This window comes from Mytilus californianus, unplaced genomic scaffold (genome assembly GCF_021869535.1).
Source record: "Mytilus californianus isolate M0D057914Y unplaced genomic scaffold, xbMytCali1.0.p SCAF_3, whole genome shotgun sequence".
In the NCBI taxonomy this organism is placed as follows: Eukaryota; Metazoa; Mollusca; class Bivalvia; order Mytilida; family Mytilidae; genus Mytilus; species Mytilus californianus.
In genome coordinates this window covers 32,513,550-32,532,742 of record NW_026262679.1, presented here as the reverse complement: position 1 = coordinate 32,532,742, position 19,193 = coordinate 32,513,550, and the positions used below count along the sequence as shown (strand labels likewise).

The 19,193-nt window shown below is 31.5% G+C and overlaps 1 protein-coding gene across 1 annotated transcript in view; it reads left to right on the top strand.

Moving 5' to 3' along the window:
• Window positions 1–1,797: 1,797 nt before the first annotated feature.
• Window positions 1,798–19,193, top strand: part of LOC127734374 (regulation of nuclear pre-mRNA domain-containing protein 2-like) — a 28,876-nt gene continuing 11,480 nt past the window's right edge. Inside the window, exons 1-6 of the mRNA XM_052244210.1 lie at window positions 1,798–2,144; window positions 8,855–8,984; window positions 9,759–9,859; window positions 10,244–10,398; window positions 11,729–11,855; window positions 14,726–14,901. Of these exons, the coding sequence (XP_052100170.1) occupies window positions 1,994–2,144; window positions 8,855–8,984; window positions 9,759–9,859; window positions 10,244–10,398; window positions 11,729–11,855; window positions 14,726–14,901 (840 nt within the window). The 5' untranslated portion in view covers window positions 1,798–1,993. The remainder of the gene's footprint in view (window positions 2,145–8,854; window positions 8,985–9,758; window positions 9,860–10,243; window positions 10,399–11,728; window positions 11,856–14,725; window positions 14,902–19,193) is intronic.

Below are 19,193 nucleotides of genomic sequence, written 5' to 3'. Positions count from 1 at the left end.
GTTTCTTTGTTTACATTGAATATGACGTCATAATATAAATAACGTCACAACTAAAATTCCGAACAACAGAACCGAAATCGGAAACGTAAGGGTATTTCCTTTCTTTTTCATATTAGGGGACTTCGTCAATAAAAAAAAAAAAAAAAAAAAAAATCAGGAAAATTTCCCGAAATTTTCATTCTACTAATGAACTCAAAATCGTTAACTTTTTTATTTTCAGACTTTTTTATTTTCCCGCATTTGCGCAGAAATCTACTTCCTTTTTCCGGTCTCGTTTGCATGAGTCTTTGGGTAAAATTTATATAAATATCAGTCTAGTACAATATAGGAAGGAACGCAATACCAATTCCATTTTTAATAATTCCTTGAATGGCTTGATATGAAAAAACGTTACCTGATAGCGTTTCTTTGTTTACATTGAATATGACGTCATAACATAAATAACGTCACAACTAAAATTCCGAACAACAGAACCGAAATCGGAAACGTAAGGGTATTTCCGTTTCTTTTTTGAACAGATTTTGAAGTTAAAATATGTTTGAATTAAAAAAAAAATAATTCATACAGACTTCGTCCCCTTTCACAGGTAACGCCTGCCTCATATTACGGTAGAAAAATCAATAAAAAAAAATAAAAAAAATCGGGAAAATTTCCCGAAATTTTCATTCTACTAATGAACTCAAAATCGTTAACTTTTTTATTTTCAGACTTTTTTATTTTCCCGCATTTGCTCAGAAATCTACTTCCTTTTTCCGGTCTCGTTTGCATGAGTCTTTGAGTAAAATATATATTTATCAGTCTAGTAAAATATAGGAAGGAACGCAATACCAATTCCATTTTTAATAATTCCTTGAATGACTTGATATGAAAAAACGTTACCTGATAGCGTTTCTTTGTTTACATTGAATATGACGTCATAATATAAATAACGTCACAACTAAAATTCCGAACAACAGAACCGAAATCGGAAACGTAAGGGTATTTCCTTTCTTTTTGAACAGATTTTGAAGTTAAAACATGTTTGAATTAAAAAAAAATTAATTCATACAGACTTCGTCCCCTTCTACAGGTAACGCCTGCCTCATATTACGGTAGAAAAATCAATAAAAAAAAAAAAAAAACGGGAAAATTTCCCGAAATTTTCATTGTACTAATGAACTCAAAATCGTTAACTTTTTTTTTGTAACTTTTTTTAATTCCCGCATTTGCGCAGAAACCTACTTCCTTCTTCCGGTATCGTTTGTCATGAGACTTTGAGTGAAATATATATTTATCAGTCCAGTAAAATATAGGAAGGAACACAATAACAATTTCATTTCTAATTATTCTTTGATATGAAAAAACGTTTCCTGATGATAGCGTTTCTTTGTTTACATTGAATATGACGTCATAACTAAAATAACGTCACAACTAAAATCCCTAACAACAGAACCAAAATCGGAAACGTTACGGTATTTCCGTTTCTTTTAAAAAAAAAATTTTTATATAGACTTCGTCCCCTTTCACAGGTAATGCCTGCCTCATATTATATAGTATTTGCTGATCGCATATAAACGGGCTACTCGAATAAGTATTCACGTGTAATCCGGTATAGGTGAAGCAACAACGCCGCAATTTTCGGAATGTTTCGCGTGTTTTCTTCAACCTGTCAAAATTAATTTAATTTTCTCTACATATAAGTATCCATCCACTATGTCTTGTTTTGTTTTTTTGTAAAAAAAATCAATTTGCTCACTTTGATTAAAAATAAAATTCAATATTAAATACAAAAAAAATGAAATCCCGGGACAACGTGAGCACCCAAAATGGCTGCCAAACATTGAAATGTGGTCGCCTAATTTCCTGCAAAATATGACCTGTTTTAACATTTGTATAATCAATGCATTCCAAAGAACAAGCTAAAATTAACCTCTCTTTGTACTGAAATTGCTACAGCTTCATTGAAAGTAGAAAATCTTGGTTTTAGTGAACAAGTTGCAAATTTTAGGTCAACATGGCGTCCGTTAACGTTGAAAATATTGAGCGTAAACTACAGGGTGTATCAAATACACAAGACAGCATTCAGAGCCTCTCCTTATGGGCTATTCACCACAAAACAGATGCAAAACAAATCGTGGAAATGTGGTTAAAGGTTGTCAAGAAAGGTACGGGGAAATAAACTGGTATAAACCGACATTTAACCGATAAACATGAGAAATAAACTTATTTTGATTCACACATGCGATGCTGTCGTGTAATTTCGTTTGTCTCACAATTTCTTTAATTTCAGAGTGATTGCAATGAAATTAGAACTTCAGAGTAAACAAAATTACCTTTATCGTCGGACTTGGAGCATTTAGTTGCTCTGTAGCCTGTGTAGGGGTGCAAAGAACCTCTTTGGTCAGAATTGACTTATAAGTCTGTCGATTAGTTCCATATTTCTCTGTAGGACTTAGACACTCCCAACTGACTGGTCGTAAATAACTTTTTGCATATTGTGTATACTGCAGACAGATAAAACTGCCAGTCAAACATTATTTAACTGTTAGAAGTATATGCAATTGCAAGCCTGAAAACTAAGTACCTTCATTAGCATACAAATTACTATAAATATGGATAATTTTTTTATTTCAGTGTATAAATGCTTCGCTCTACGATTAGATTGGAACATATAATTCCTCCAATCAGGGCTCATCATGCAGTCTCACAGAAGTCTATCCATGTGCTTTTTTATCCCAATACTGTGTAATCAGTGGAGGATCCCCTTTTTTTTGACGATCAATGCATTTGAATGGGGACATATAGTTGGAACCCCCCCTATATCCTGGGTTGGGAACCCCCCATTTAAAAATGGCTGGATCTGCCCCTGGTAATGAACTGTTAACTAGCGTTTTATAGGTTTTTCCATCCATGACAACCCCAACTGTAGTACATGGCATGGCTTCTTCTTCTGGCTCATCTAGAGGGGTACATATCAAGGCTTCCAAAACGGTCATATATTCCGGACATTTGTATAATGTCCGGTAAAAGTCCGGCTGGGCAAAGCATGAAACGGTCATCTACTTTTTAGTTTTCAAGGCTTTCTTAAGAGACAGTCATTTTAACATAATTCGCGATCTTTTTGATTCAACCTTTTGCCTTTAACAGCCACACATTTCCGGTCATAAAAGTGACATGATGATTAATTACTATCAAAACAACCCCTACTTCAATACTTTCTAATTTTAATCAAGGCTAATTAGTTGTTGGACAGCTGAAATCTACCTGTTCAGGTGACAGGTAAACTATTTCCAGTACCGGACATCGTATAAATTGATCAGTCTATTCAAAGTTAATTTCTTACATTTCAGCGGTTTCTATCTAAATGATTTAGTCCAAAAGAATGAAATTATAAGAAATACGTTTCTAAACATGATTTGATGAAAAATTTAAAAAGGTTTTAAATGAAAAATCTTAAGAACTACGTTGTATGAACTAAAACACGTGTGCGCATGTGCGCAGTAGGGAAATTTAATTATGCATCCTACATTTCTTAAAAAATGATAAAAATTATCATTGATACCTGTATCTAACGTTCATTTTAAGTATTTTGTTGAAGAAATAACGTGGAAAGAGCTTCTTCACTCAGTCGTGCTTTGTAAACGTACACAGATTTTTACGTATCCGTTTCTGGTCCATGTTTTACCATTGTCAGGTCAACATCCGGTATCAGGAAAATGTGATTTTAAAAACGAAAGTAAAGTTTTTGACAACGTAATTTTGCACAAATAAAGAGTCTAAGGCAGTTATGAGCACGCTGATGTGCACACTTCGAATTATGCACTGCCAATTTAACAGTTTACGCCCGAACATCAAATTCACATCAAAGTAAAGGTTTAATATCGTTTTTTTTTAAATCTAATGTCAATCATTGGGATGGCCATCTGATTACCTTAATTGCCTTTTGTGACTTAGTCTTAAGGGATTAAAATCGGGATGAGATGTAAAATGTCCGGCTGGGTCAAATATTTTTTGGAAGCCCTGGTACATATAGATAGGTATATGACGTAAAAAGGGCAATTGGGACCGTATATGAAAACAACGCAGACCGTCGGTAAATAAACTTTGAAGTCTATAAAGTCTTCTTAGATTCTAGAACCGTCTTAAATTTCAACTCAAAAATGTAGATTTGGACTATTTAAATTATTAAATGACTGTTTACAAAAAAGACAACTCGGAGGATCTTCTTGTACATGTATGTAAACAACTAATTCTGGCTATAAAGACAACTCAAGACCATTGTTTAGACAGTGACTGGTGTAATTTTTATAAGTCCCCTACCGACGAAGTCGAAGGGGACTTCAGGTTTGCACTCAGTCCATCAGTCAGTCTGGCAAATCAGTTTTCCATACTTTTTTTCTTCATGCTTGAAAATATTGATTTGATATTTGGTATATAGTTTTATCATGACAAGTTACAGATCAAGTTCGAATTTTGTTTCGGTCTGATGATTTTGTCCAGAGTTATGGTCCTTGAACTTAGAAAATTCACTCAAATAATCAGTTTTCTGCACTTTTTTTCGTCATGCATGCAGATATTGATTTGATATTTGGTATGTAGTTTCATCATGACAAGTTACAGATCAAGGTTGAATTTTGTTGCGGTCTGATGATTTTGTCCAGAGTTATGGTCCTAGAACTTAGAAAATTCACTCAAATAATCAGTTTTTCGCACTTTTTTTCGTCATGCATGCAGATATTGATTTGATATTTAGTATGTAGTATTATCATGACAAGTTACAGATCAAGTTCGAATTTTGTTGCGTTCTGATGATTTTGTATAGAGTTATGGTCCTTGAACTTAGAAAATTCACTCAAATAATCAGTTTTCCGCACTTTTTTTCGTCATGCATGCAAATATTGATTTGATATTTGGTATGTAGTTTTTTATCATGACAAGTTACAGATCAATTTTGAATTTTGTTCCGGTCTGATGATTTTGTCCAGAGTTATGGTCCTAGAACTTAGAAAATTCACTCAAATAATCTCAGGGAAAAAAATAAACGGTCGCCCATGGCGACCAAAAATTGACCTGGATGATCTTTTTATTCAGTTGTGGCTCCAAGTGCCATCTACTTCACTGACAAAAATAAAAATAAAAAAAAAAAAAATCTTTTTAAAATGTATACAGGCAAGTGTCGAGACTCGTATTGTCGCAAAGTCGCGATAAACAAGGATGTAAAATAATTGTTACCTTTGACTTAATATAGTTCAAGTGAATTCAGGTCACTGATTGGTCGTCTATTTAAAGTCAGAAAGTATCGTATGTTTGCAAGGATAACAAGAGAGACGTTCCGATGGTCATTAACAATGTGAAGCGATCAAATACCCTGTTCGGTTTTGGCTTCAAGAAAGCGAAGAAGGTCAGAGAAGATGACAATGGCATGTTATGAAATAATATCAGTCAAATAAAAGAAAGTATAATATATATAATGTTAAGGGAGCTACCATTTGATTTTTATGGGGGGGGGGGGGGGGGGGGGGGGGGCTAGGATGAAATTTGAAAAAAAGGCAGGACAGGAGTTTTGAGGGAAAAAAAAGGCAGGATGAGCAACTTGGCAAAAAAAAAAGGCAGGATGACAAATTATGTAGAAAAAGTCAGGATAAACTAATAAAAAAAAGGCAGGATCGAATAGAGTGAAAAATAAAAAGGCAGGACCGAGATTACAACTAAAAAAAAATGCAGGACAAAATTTATCATCCTAGTCCCCCCCCCCCCCCCCCCCCACCATAAAAATGAAATGGTAGCTCCCTAAGAATCTGGAAAACAGTACCTTTTGTAGTTCCCTTTTCAAAGCCCACGTGGTGTCCAGAGAATGAATGTCAAAAACGAAAGTAGAATATTGTCGACCACAAATAGATAACATTAGTTCAAAATGATTTTAGTTTCCTACTTACTGATCAGTTTACAAAAAAGAGAAAATCAGAGGAGATATCAATTTTATGGCAATGCTTTTGAAATACGTGTACAAGTTTGAGAAAAAAGGTGGGTCATTTGTTTACAAATGTACGTAGTTACGCAAAATAAATAGACCAAGATATTTAATAAATTAGATTATTATAGAAATAAAATTAAATATTTTATCTATCATCTACATGTATTCAAGGACAGAGAATTCTTTAGTTGTCTAACAAAAAAAAGATATGTAAAAAAAACTGGTACACACGGCATGAATTAAGATTCCCATTTTGTAAATGATTTTTTTTATTAAATTTGATTGAAGTCAACAACTAAAATAAGACAAAATTTACTTTTTCCCAAGCATCTAAATCACCTCCAAGTATGCACAGAATGCAGGATTTTGAGTCTAAAAATTCAAAATTTTCAGGGGGGGGGGGGGGCATGCCCCCAAACCCCCCTAGCAAGTTCAGCTCGCTTCGCGAGCTTCACCGGTCATACCGAAGTAAAGTGAGCTACTAACTTTTTGTCTGGGCTAACTGATTTTCAAGTCTAGTAGCCCAGCTGGCTACTGGCCTTATAAAGTTAATTTTGACCCCTGAATCTGTTCCAAACTTTTATTTGTCATGCTCAAAATGATGCTTGAAGATATTGATTTAACAATTAGTATATAGTTTTATCTTGACAAGATATAGATCAAGTTTGATTTTGTTCTTGTCTGAAGATTTTGTCCAGAGTTCTGGTCCTTGGATTTAGAAAATTCAGTCAAATAATCAGTTTTCCGCTTTTTCTTTCGTCATGCTTGAAGATATTGGCTAGATATTTGTAATATAGTTTACACGATGACAAGTTATAGATCAAGTTAGCATTTTGTTCCAACACAATGAATTCTTAACCGGTAGGGGACTATGTATTGCCATGCAATACTCTCAGAATGCTTATTTTATTAACTTTTCGAAGACAATATATTGAAGGCATGCATTTTTTCTGCAGGTTAAACACTGCGTGCTTTATGTATCTATTGAACTGTTAAGTACAAGAGTTAAGCCTAGTTTTAAGTTCAAATTAAGCACTAAAGTTAAAAACACTAATTTAAAAGTAAGTTCAACTCATTAACTAGAAATTGAAATTTCATAACCAAGCACTAAAGTTTGATCTAAGAACAAAGTAAATTTTATCTCATGAACTAGAAATAAAAGTTCATCCCTTACCATCAAAATTCACTACAATAGAACACTGACAAAATGCACTTAAATGGATGATCCATAGATGTATTCCACTTTCTAAGGAGGCGACTGACTGTATTAATGTCTTTGATGGCATACTGACTCCATGCATAGACAGTTTTGAGTTGAATGTATAGATGGTCCTAGTAGTTAACTTTTTGAAAGACTACATTGCTTTTGGTAAAATACAAAAACAAATAATGTAATTTGAGATTAAAATACTAATGAATAATGAATTCAAATAGTAAATAAAACAAAAACCTTAACTTTGCTTTTTGTCGAGCCTTCAACTTTAGTCGAAAAAGCGAGACGTAGCGATCCTACATTCCGTCGGCGTCGGCGGCGTCCACAAATATTCACTCTGTGGTTAAAGTTTTTGAAATTTTAATAACTTTCTTAAACTATCCTGGATTTCTACCAAACTTGGACAGAAGCTTGTTTATGATCACAAGATAGTATCCAGAAGTAAATTTTGTAAAAATAAAATTCCATTTTTTCCATATTTTACTTATAAATGAACTTAGTTTTTCTGCCGGGAAATATTACATTCACTCTGTGGTTAAAGTTTTTAAAATTTTAATAACTTTCTTAAACTATCCTGGGTTTGTACCAAACTTGGACAGAAGCTTGTTTATGATCATAAGATAGTATCCAGAAGTAAATTTTGTAAAAAAATAAATCCATTTTTTCCTTATTTTACTTTTAAATGGACTTAGATTTCTTCCAGGAAACAACACATTCACTCTATGGTTAAAGTTTTTAAAATTTTAATAACTTTCTTATACTATTTTGGATTTGTACCAAACTTGCACAGAAGCTTGTTTATGATCAAAAGCTAGTATTTAGAAGGAAATTTTGTTTTCTCCCAGTTAACATTACATTCAGTCTGCAGTTAAAGTTTTTAAACATTTATTAGATTCATAAACTATCCTTGATTTTTACCAAACTTGGACATAAGCTTCTTACAATCAAAAGATAGTATCAAGTGGAATATTTTCATTGATTTACGTCCTCATTTTTGTTGAGCCTGCAATTTACAGAAAAAGTAGGCGAGACACTGGGTTCCGTAGAACCCTTACAAATTTTTTGTATTAATTAAGTATGTCATGTATGTATAAGGTATCTATGAGTTTATTAATAAAGATTTGAATTGAAATATAAAATCAACATGATGAAATAGAAATGTGGATTCACACTGAACTAATTTCAACTTGTATTCTTGAAAGCTGCAGGTATATATACATGTGTAATAGATCAATTTCATATTACCGACTAATGACCTGGGAGTGTGTAATTTTTTGACAGGTTTCCTTATCTGCGTTAGGACATTCTGGTACTCTTGTCAAGTAAGAGCAACTGAAAGAAGCAAAATCATGCTTAAAATCAGTGCAATTTAGTGGAAAAAATTAACTGTTTTCCGTTGATTTTTTTGTGTATAGAAAACATCAAAATGGTTTATAAGGTTTGAACTTGAAGCATACATGAATGAAAACAACTTCAAACATCACATTTGCTATTGTCTCTCAGCTTTTTCATTGTGACACAAAACATTCCTACTTTGATAGTTTCCCTAGCTTCATCTATTAAGACAGTAACTTAATAAAAAAAAGAGTTCAAATGTTTTTAAAAGATTTACCTAGCATAAGGACAATGTCCACCCTAAGTCTGTATTATATATGAAAATAAACTATTTGAATTTAATTCTTTTTCAGCCCATACAAAGCAGAAACTGGCATTATTTAATCTTTGTAATGACATTGTCCAGAACGGAAAACGCAAGAAAGCTACAGTATACATTGAGGTTTATAAGGATGTTTTAAGAGATGCTATTGTTCTAGTCAAGTAAGTTGTATTCAGGGGGGGGGGGATTAATTACTTTCAAGTTTGTTAGGCGTGCCCAAAGTTACAAAGATGTTTTTAGGCTGTTAATCAAAATTCAGCAGGATGCTTTATTATCTTGTTATACATTTTGTATATGACCCTGTGAAGTTTTCTGAAATTTAGAATAGACTTTCTAGTTTCTGTAAATGAAAGATTAGCCAACTGCCTTCTAAATGTTGGTCCAAATATAAATGCTGCACATGTACATGTCTTCAAAGCTTCCAGTAATGAACATGAAATCTGCTGTTATAAGTTTTTACCAGCTGAAACAATTTAACCACACTTTCAACTTATTGGGAAAAGTCAATCACAAAATTATTAAAAGAAGAAAAAGGGAAGGAAGGGATGTTAAATCCTGTAAAGAATTATTAACATGATCAATAGAAAATATAGTTACATTGTTTGATTGAAAGACTGCCAATTTTGAAAAGAAATCAGAAACTCTTTCAAAGTACTTAAACATGCCTTGAAGCATGCCCAAAAGCACATATGAAAATTGAAATTACGAAATTGTTTTTTTTTTTGACTACATATTAAGAAAATAATAGAAACTAATGTATCCAATTCATATTCTCTGTCAGTGCCCCATATCCCCTTGACCCGACTCTTAAGAGACATAAAGCACAGACAAGAAATACGAGTCCATATCCAAAGTGAAGATCATCAATAACATGTAATTATTAGTAATCTAGATGTATCATGTATTTATATCATCATATGTTAAATGTTTTGTAGGGATGAATCAATTGCAAAAAATGTAACAAGGATATTGAAGATATGGAGAGAAAGACATATTTTTCCAAAAGACTTTTTAGCAGAGATCACAGAACTTTATGGTTTGTATTGTATGGTACTTGTCTTAAAACAGAAATCTGTTGAATTGTGACTGTATATATTCTGACAGTAAAAGATCTTAATAGTCAATACTTCACACATACATTGACTAGGAATGGAAGATGTTGGGGGAAACATCAATGAAGAACTGTAAATAAACAAAAAATGTGTGCATTTATTATTGCCATTGTTGGAACAATGGAGGAAAATAGGATATTATTGCGATTTCAGGAAATACTGGATCTTTGTGTCATTAAAAGCAAGTGCTTGTAACTTTCTATTGATTGTTGGGTCTCACTATACTTAGCATTAAGAAGATACTAAAAAGGTCTTAATTTTAATGTTACAAAGAAAACATTATGTGCTTATTATGATATTTATTTCAGAATCAAAAGAGAGTTCTACGCACAGCACACCTACACCTGTGGCTAATCATAGTTCTTCTAGTACTCCAACGGTAACAGCAACACAACAGCCAGTTGCTAAACCTGTTGCTACATACCCAGTTAATATAGATCCACAGGTTATAGCAGAATTTAAGGTGAATACTCCAAAACTACATTGATGCAATAAAGTACTCCAAAAACTAATTCAATATTTATTAAAGAAGAGCTTAACCAGATCTTAGGTTGCACTGGGCAGAAACATCGGTCTCCAATGAATAAGACATAAAATGATGTATGATATATCTGCCTGAAAATGGATCTATTACTATTTCAAGACAGAAATTTGCTGCCCCAAAATTTGTTTGGCAATTACTTAATTTACTTTGTTTTTTATATACTGTGCTCTGACATACCTCACAGCCCCAGCAAGTCTTATGATGGCCATCAGATGTCAGAGCAATCTCAGACTTATACTTACCTGATTTAAATTTTGGTACGCAGTTGCATATACTGTTGCCTATAACTGCTTATTTTTATATTTATACATATAATCAGGAATCACAGATTGACTTTGACCTACTTTTTGAAGAAATTACTACCCTCACAGAATTTTAATCACTACTTTTGTTGAGACTTTTTATGCCCTGCAATGGTTGAAGGATCATTATGTTTATGGTATTAAGCAGTTTACTATAAAGTTGTGGACACATTGACTTGAAACTCAGTACACATGTTCTTCATCATGTGGACTTTTAAAAAATATATGCCAAATAGGGTTTCAACTTAGAATTTGGCAGTTCACTGCACATGGAAATGTGAGAGTGTAAGCTGATTATCCTGTCTGATGAACACATTTTATTTGGTCATGCCTGCAGCCACTGATATAATATTTTTTAATTTCTTGAATATGAATGATTGATTACAGATTGATTTTCCCTTTGTGGATCTTTTGTAATGGAATTGCACACCATTTACTTGGAAAATGTCATGAAATTGTACTTGTCAATTTTTATCAGCTGTGCTTCCAGATATAAAACTAAATTATAATAATGACTTACAGATGAAGTTAGCACTATCTGAAGGAAAAATGACCCATTTTCAAGTCAATTGTGTCATATTGACACATTAAGCTAGCTTCTGTCTTCATATTTTGCTTAGGGGGCCTCGATGGCCGAGTGGTCTAAGTAGTTACTACTGTAATCACTGGCCAGTCAACACTGAGGTTGTGAGTTCGAACCCCACTCGTGCAGGTGCACTCGACTCCAATCTTAATTGACTAGGATTGTCAGTTTTCCTATTGAAGGTCAGTGGTTTTCTCCGGGCACTCCTGCTTCCTCCACCAATAAAAACTGGCCGCCACGAAATAGCCCAAAAGCAGTGCTTAAAAGTGGCGTTAAAACACCAAAAATCAATCAGTCATATTTTGCTTATATTGTAATGAATAAAGATGTTAATTTGATAATTGTAGACTTTTGTATATTACAGCCTCAGAGTCTAATAGATAAGATCAACAACTACAAGAGATTTGAAGCTGAAGTAGAACTGAAAAGAAAACAATTGTCAAACATGAAACTGGATGCCTCAAGTACAGAAGCTATCAAACAGTTAAAAGGTGATGTTTTTATGCTGGCAGTTGTTTCTGTCATTGGTGGGAGCTATTATATAACACTCAGTGAGGTGGTTGAAATTATTTCTTTAATTCTGTGTGCCTCCTATAAAGTTTGATAAACCACACATTGATTAAAGTTTCTCTTGTATAAACCTACTGTATATCCATTTTGAACATTAACATGTTTTTTAAAATATTCAACATGAAATTAGGGAACACAATATACTCAAGTTAAAAAGAAAATAATAAAAAAATGAGTATTTTTCTGTTGCAAGTGAGAAATGATATTTCTCCACTCAAGATAGTTTGAAATTTAGATTTTTAAAAATCTAAAATTTACTTGTGAGAGGAAAAATATTGTTACTCATGAACCAATCAAAAGATAATTTGTTTCTTCTGCATTTATGTTTTTTTTTTCGTTTTTTTTTGCATAAGACCCTATGATGGCCACAGACCACAATTAAATTCCTCTATTAGTTCTTTATAGCGTTTTGTTTCATTAAAAAAATGCACCGTATCTTTTTGTCAAATATTTTGTGTGTGTAAAGTACAGTACTAGTCCAAACATATATCCAACATTCAGAAAGATTGCTCTCCAGTATCTTACAAATTTAGCCAATACACATCCATACCCCTATGGACAAGTCAAGAGATGTTCCGAAAACTGTAAATATCACCTTTTTGCACCTGGCCTAATCACTCTTTCCATATCAAAATCAGTTAAAATACAACATCCAAAAGTTTATTTCGTCTCTCTTTTTTTATTTCCACCCAAAAAAAACTAAGAAATGAGTGAGGAAGGGAAAGAAAAAAAATTAAGAAAAAATACACTCTAATTAAAAGGAACTATATTCGTGGACAACGAAAAGCAGGGTCATTAATTGTGGTCTTCAGCCTATTAGGGGTCTAAAACTTGACCAATTCTAATAAAATTTGGCATGATTTAAGCTTAGTGTATTATGAAACAGTTTACAAAGTTTCAAAGCCATATGATACCAATTATAAAAAATGTGGCATTTTTTATATCTGAACTTTGGGTGCTGAATTGTGGTGTTGAATTAGAACAATTTCAACTATCAAATTTGGGCTTCTAAAAACCAAAATATGCCAAAACTTACACTTTTTAATGTCTCTATGTATAAGTTATCACCTATTAAAAGCAACAGATAGCATACTTCATGTTTCAGACTTATAAAAAATGGCCAGAAGTTAATTTTATATGAGCCTGTGCCAAAAAACAGAGGTTTTCAAATGAAGTGATGCCTTATATGAAATGTAATATTTTCACTTACCACAATTTTCTGAAGTTGTTAAGTTATAAAAAACCTTTTACATGTTATAAATGTACTTTTAATGGAAATATAAGTTTCAAATAGCATAACACATGTGAATAAAATGGTCTAAAGCAATGTCAAGCTTAAAAAAACAGGTTGTCAATTTAGGTCGTTCCCCACATTTGCATATTAAAAAGCATATAAATGATATGGGAGATGGAGATATGCTTCTTTTTGCTCAAATCTTTGCTTAGATATGATAAAACATGGAGCCTGGATGTAACAAGACTGTCACTTTCAACTATATATGTAGACAGTATGGTCTGATGCAAAGTTATTTACTGTACTTTTTAAAACCGGCATGAAATTTCAGCCTCAAAAGGCCAATATTTTAACCACTAGCTATCAAACAAAAGAAAATAAAGGTAGTCTGTGAAACAGACAAGGTCAAACAACCAGTAATAAGTGCTTTTGATACAGATTCAGTGAAATCTGCTTAAAGGAATTCAACTTGTATGTGCATAGAACCTCATTTTTCACTTGCTTCATACTGACCGTTAGACTAAGACCATTAAAGCAGCACATTTTGCACTCTTATTCTGATTTTATCTACTTTTTTTGTGTGTTCAGTGTTCAAAAATGAGTTAAACATCTACATTAGATACCATAAAGTACAGTGCTAGTCCAAACATATATCCATTATTCAGAAAGATTGCTCTCCAGTATCTTACAAATTAGCCAAAACACATCCATACCCCTATGGACAAGTCAAGAGATGTTCCGAAAACTGTAAATATCACCTTTTTGCACCTGGCCTAATCACACTTTCCATATCAAAATCAGTTAAAATACAACATCCAAAAGTTTATTTCACCTCTCTTCTTTCATTTCCACCCAAAAAAAAACTAAGAAGGGAAAGAAAAAAAAATTAGAAAAAATACACTCTAATTGAAAGGAACTATATTCGTGGACAACGAAAAGCAGGGTCATTAATTGTGGTCTTCAGCCTGATTGGACAGGACAACGATGGCTGGATGATTTAGTTTTAAAATCCCCAAAATAGTAATAAACAGCAAATATTCTAGAACCAAAGTTTGTTCTAAAATCACTCATACATTAGTTAGGCTGTGCAATTATCTAATGGGCTGTAACTTATAAGTATAATTAAGTTGTACTTCTGCAGTAGGCATATGTCAATAAATGCCTTCAATATGAATATCTGAATTGGTTTGAAGGTACTTAATTATTGATTTTTTAGAATTGCATAATATAACCGGAAATAAACATCCAACTCAAAAATACATATTTTTCAGGATTATTCTTCGTTGACATCTTAAATTCATGGTTTAATGTGACCTACAAAAACCCACGAAAATTGGTATGCCACGAATAAAAATGAATCCACATTATATCAGCTATTTAGTCATCTGAAAATAATTCTGACTTGAAATAACTATCTGCAAGCAACTTATATATATTGTGCAATACACTTGAAAACTCTTTCAAAAATTACCCTGAACTTACTTCAGCTATTCATGATTTACAATATTTACTTTTATTATTTTTTGTGACCTGTGAATGGAAATTTTCTCATTATAGACAAGGCTCATGGTAACCAGTTTTCTAAGCAGTTTGAAGAATCCTGCAATAAGTTAGAAGACTATGTTTCCAGTGCCAATAAAGACCTGATAGAGAAAGGAGCACTTATAGAGATGTTAGAAACTAGTCAATTGTTTTATGAAGAGCAGTATAAAGAAGCTAAAATTGTTGCTAATGTAAGTTATTTGATAATATTTACTGTAAGTTTTGTTTGTTGCATAACCACCTTTGTTGTTTTCTGATAAATATATTACCCACAAAATACCCTATTTTAATGCCCTTTATTTTCTGTTTCAATTTATTAATAATTGATGATGCAGTCCCATAGTGCAATTTTCCAGAAGTTGTTCAAATGTTTTCCCTGAATTTTATTTTTAGGTCCATGACCTGTAGGTTCCTATCAAAAATAAACACTGATCTTTTCACATTGCCTGCTACATACTGAGAGTCCAGATGGAAGGGTTTTCATTTCAGTTTCTTTAATTTTTATGCCCCCGCCGAAGCGGATGGGGCATTAAGTTTTACCCTTGTCTGTCCGTACGTACGTCCCAAAATTGGTTTCTGTTCTCTAACTTGAGTTTGCCTCAACCAAATGTTATCAAACTTATACACAATGCTTATTACCACAATACACGAATTTTGAGGTTTTATTCATTAAAAAAGGGAGGATTTTCCAGTTTTCCGACAATATCTCAAGAATGCTTTCACCAACTTGCAAGGAATTTTGGGTTATTGTTTATATCTATTGACATGAGCTCCCTTTCAATTTTTATAAATTTTAGATTTTACGTTTCCGAGTTGCAGGGTTTTATTCATAAAAAAGGGGGATTTTCCAGTTTTCGGACAATAACTAAAAAATGCTTTCAGCAGTTCTCATGAAACTTTGGTGAATTGTTTATATCTGTTGATGTAAGCTCCCTTTAGAATTTATAAATCTTAGATTTTACATTTCTGAGTTATGGGGTTTTATTCATTAAAAAAGGGGGGATTTTCCATTTTTTGGACAATAACTCAAAAATGCTTTCAGCAGTTCTCATGAAACTTTGGTGAATTATTTATAGCTATTGATGTAATTCTCCCTATTGATTTTCATAAATTTCAAATATGACATTGAGAAGAAATTGAACTTTATTTGTTTATAGTCTGACAACAGATTTACTAAGTATTGCACAACAGTAAGAAATCTTTAATTGAAGATAAATTCAATTCATATAACCAATTTTAAGTTCTTTGACTACACTTACTCAGAAACCTATAATATGTCAAATATTTAATTACAATCCAAATTCAGACCTGTATCAAGCTTGAATATTGTGTCCATTTTTGCCCCAACTAATCAGGGTTGGACCTCTGCCGGCGTATCCAGCTGCGCTCAGCCAAGCAGTTTATTAAAATTGGAGTTATCTTCCTTTGTCCATGATTTTAGTTGAATCAATTACAATCAACACTTTATACAATGCAATGTTTAATTTTGCCTTCCACTGATAAAACACAGATCAAGTTGAATTTGGGTAGTGTCACTTTAACCATTATTGAGTTATGCCCCTTTATAAATCGAAACATTGCAGAATTTTTAGTTTCCGTTCTGTAAAGTAAGTTTGCCCCAACCAAACATGAAACCTATACACAATACTTATGACCACAAAACTAAGATCAAGTACAAATTTGGGTAGTGTCACTTTTATTGTTCTTGTGTTATGTCCCTTTATAATGTTGTATGCAAGCAGGTGCATCATCTGTGTCCATGGGGGCACATTCTCCATTTATTTACCCTTGTTTTCTCTTCTTAATTTATTTTGCTGATTATTCCCTATTCTTTATATTTTATAACACTATTATCCTTTATTGTTTATTGGTTTGCTGATTATTCCCTATTCTTTATATTTTATATCACTATTATCCTTTATTGTTTATTCGTTTGGCCCAAGTATTCCCTATTCTTTATATTTTATAACACTATTATCCTTTATTGTTTATTGGTTTGCTGATTATTCCCTATTCTTTATATTTTATAACACTATTATCCTTTATTGTTTATTCGTTTGGCCCAAGTATTCCCTATTCTTTATATTTTATAACACTATTATCCTTTATTGTTTATTGGTTTGCTGATTATTCTCTATTCTTTATATTTTATATCACTATTATCCTTTATTGTTTATTCGTTTGGCCCAAGTATTCCCTATTCTTTATATTTTATAACACTATTATCCTTTATTGTTTATTGGTTTGCTGATTATTCCCTATTCTTTATATTTTATATCACTGTTATCCTTTATTGTTTATTCGTTTGGCCCAAGTATTCCCTATTCTTTATATTTTATAACACTATTATCCTTTATTGTTTATTGGTTTGCTGATTATTCCCTATTCTTTATATTTTATAACACTATTATCCTTTATTGTTTATTGGTTTGCTGATTATTCCCTATTCTTTATATTTTATAACACTATTATCCTTTATTGTTTATTGGTTTGCTGATTATTCCCTATTCTTTATATTTTATAACACTATTATCCTTTATTGTTTATTCGTTTGCTGATTATTCCCTATTCTTTATATTTTATAACACTATTATCCTTTATTGATTATTGGTTTGCTGATTATTCCCTATTCTTTATATTTTATAACACTATTATCCTTTATTGTTTATTCGTTTGCTGATTATTCCCTATTCTTTATATTTTATAACACTATTATCCTTTATTGTTTATTCGTTTGCTGATTATTCCCTATTCTTTATATTTTATAACACTATTATCCTTTATTGTTTATTGGTTTGCTGATTATTCCCTATTCTTTATATTTTATATCACTATTATCCTTTTTTGTTTATTCGTTTGGCCCAAGTATTCCCTATTCTTTATATTTTATAACACTATTATCCTTTATTGTTTATTGGTTTGCTGATTATTCCCTATTCTTTATATTTTATATCACTATTATCCTTTATTGTTTATTCGTTTGGCCCAAGTATTCCCTATTCTTTATATTTTATAACACTATTATCCTTTATTGTTTATTGGTTTGCTGATTATTTCCTATTCTTTATATTTTATAACACTATTATCCTTTATTGTTTATTCGTTTGCTGATTATTCCCTATTCTTTATATTTTATAACACTATTATCCTTTATTGTTTATTGGTTTGCTGATTATTCCCTATTCTTTATATTTTATAACACTATTATCCTTTATTGATTATTGGTTTGCTGATTATTCCCTATTCTTTATATTTTATAACACTATTATCCTTTATTGTTTATTCGTTTGCTGATTATTCCCTATTCTTTATATTTTATAACAGTATTATCCTTTATTGTTTATTCGTTTGCTGATTATTCCCTATTCTTTATATTTTATAACACTATTATCCTTTATTGTTTATTGGTTTGCTGATTATTCCCTATTCTTTATATTTTATAACACTATTATCCTTTATTGTTTATTCGTTTGGCCCAAGTATTCCCTATTCTTTATATTTTATAACACTATTATCCTTTATTGTTTATTCGTTTGGCCCAAGTATTCCCTATTCTTTATATTTTATAACACTATTATCCTTTATTGTTTATTCGTTTGGCCCAAGTATTCCCTATTCTTTATATTTTATATCACTATTATCCTTTATTGTTTATTGGTTTGCTGATTATTCCCTATTCTTTATATTTTATAACACTATTATCCTTTATTGTTTATTGGTTTGCTGATTATTCCCTATTCTTTATATTTTATAACACTATTATCCTTTATTGTTTATTCGTTTGGCCCAAGTATTCCCTATTCTTTATATTTTATAACACTATTATCCTTTATTGTTTATTCGTTTGGCCCAAGTATTCCCTATTCCTTTATATTTTATAACACTATTATCCTTTATTGTTTATTGGTTTGCTGATTATTCCCTATTCTTTATATTTTATATCACTGTTATCCTTTATTGTTTATTCGTTTGGCCCAAGTATTCCCTATTCTTTATATTTTATAACACTATTATCCTTTATTGTTTTATTGGTTTGCTGATTATTCCCTATTCTTTATATTTTATATCACTATTATCCTTTATTGTTTATTCGTTTGGCCCAAGTATTCCCTATTCTTTATATTTTATAACACTATTATCCTTTATTGTTTATTGGTTTGCTGATTATTCCCTATTCTTTATATTTTATAACACTATTATCCTTTATTGTTTATTGGTTTGCTGATTATTCCCTATTCTTTATATTTTATAACACTATTATCCTTTATTGTTTATTGGTTTGCTGATTATTCCCTATTCTTTATATTTTATAACACTATTATCCTTTATTGTTTATTCGTTTGCTGATTATTCCCTATTCTTTATATTTTATAACACTATTATCCTTTATTGTTTATTCGTTTGCTGATTATTCCCTATTCTTTATATTTTATAACACTATTATCCTTTATTGTTTATTCGTTTGCTGATTATTCCCTATTCT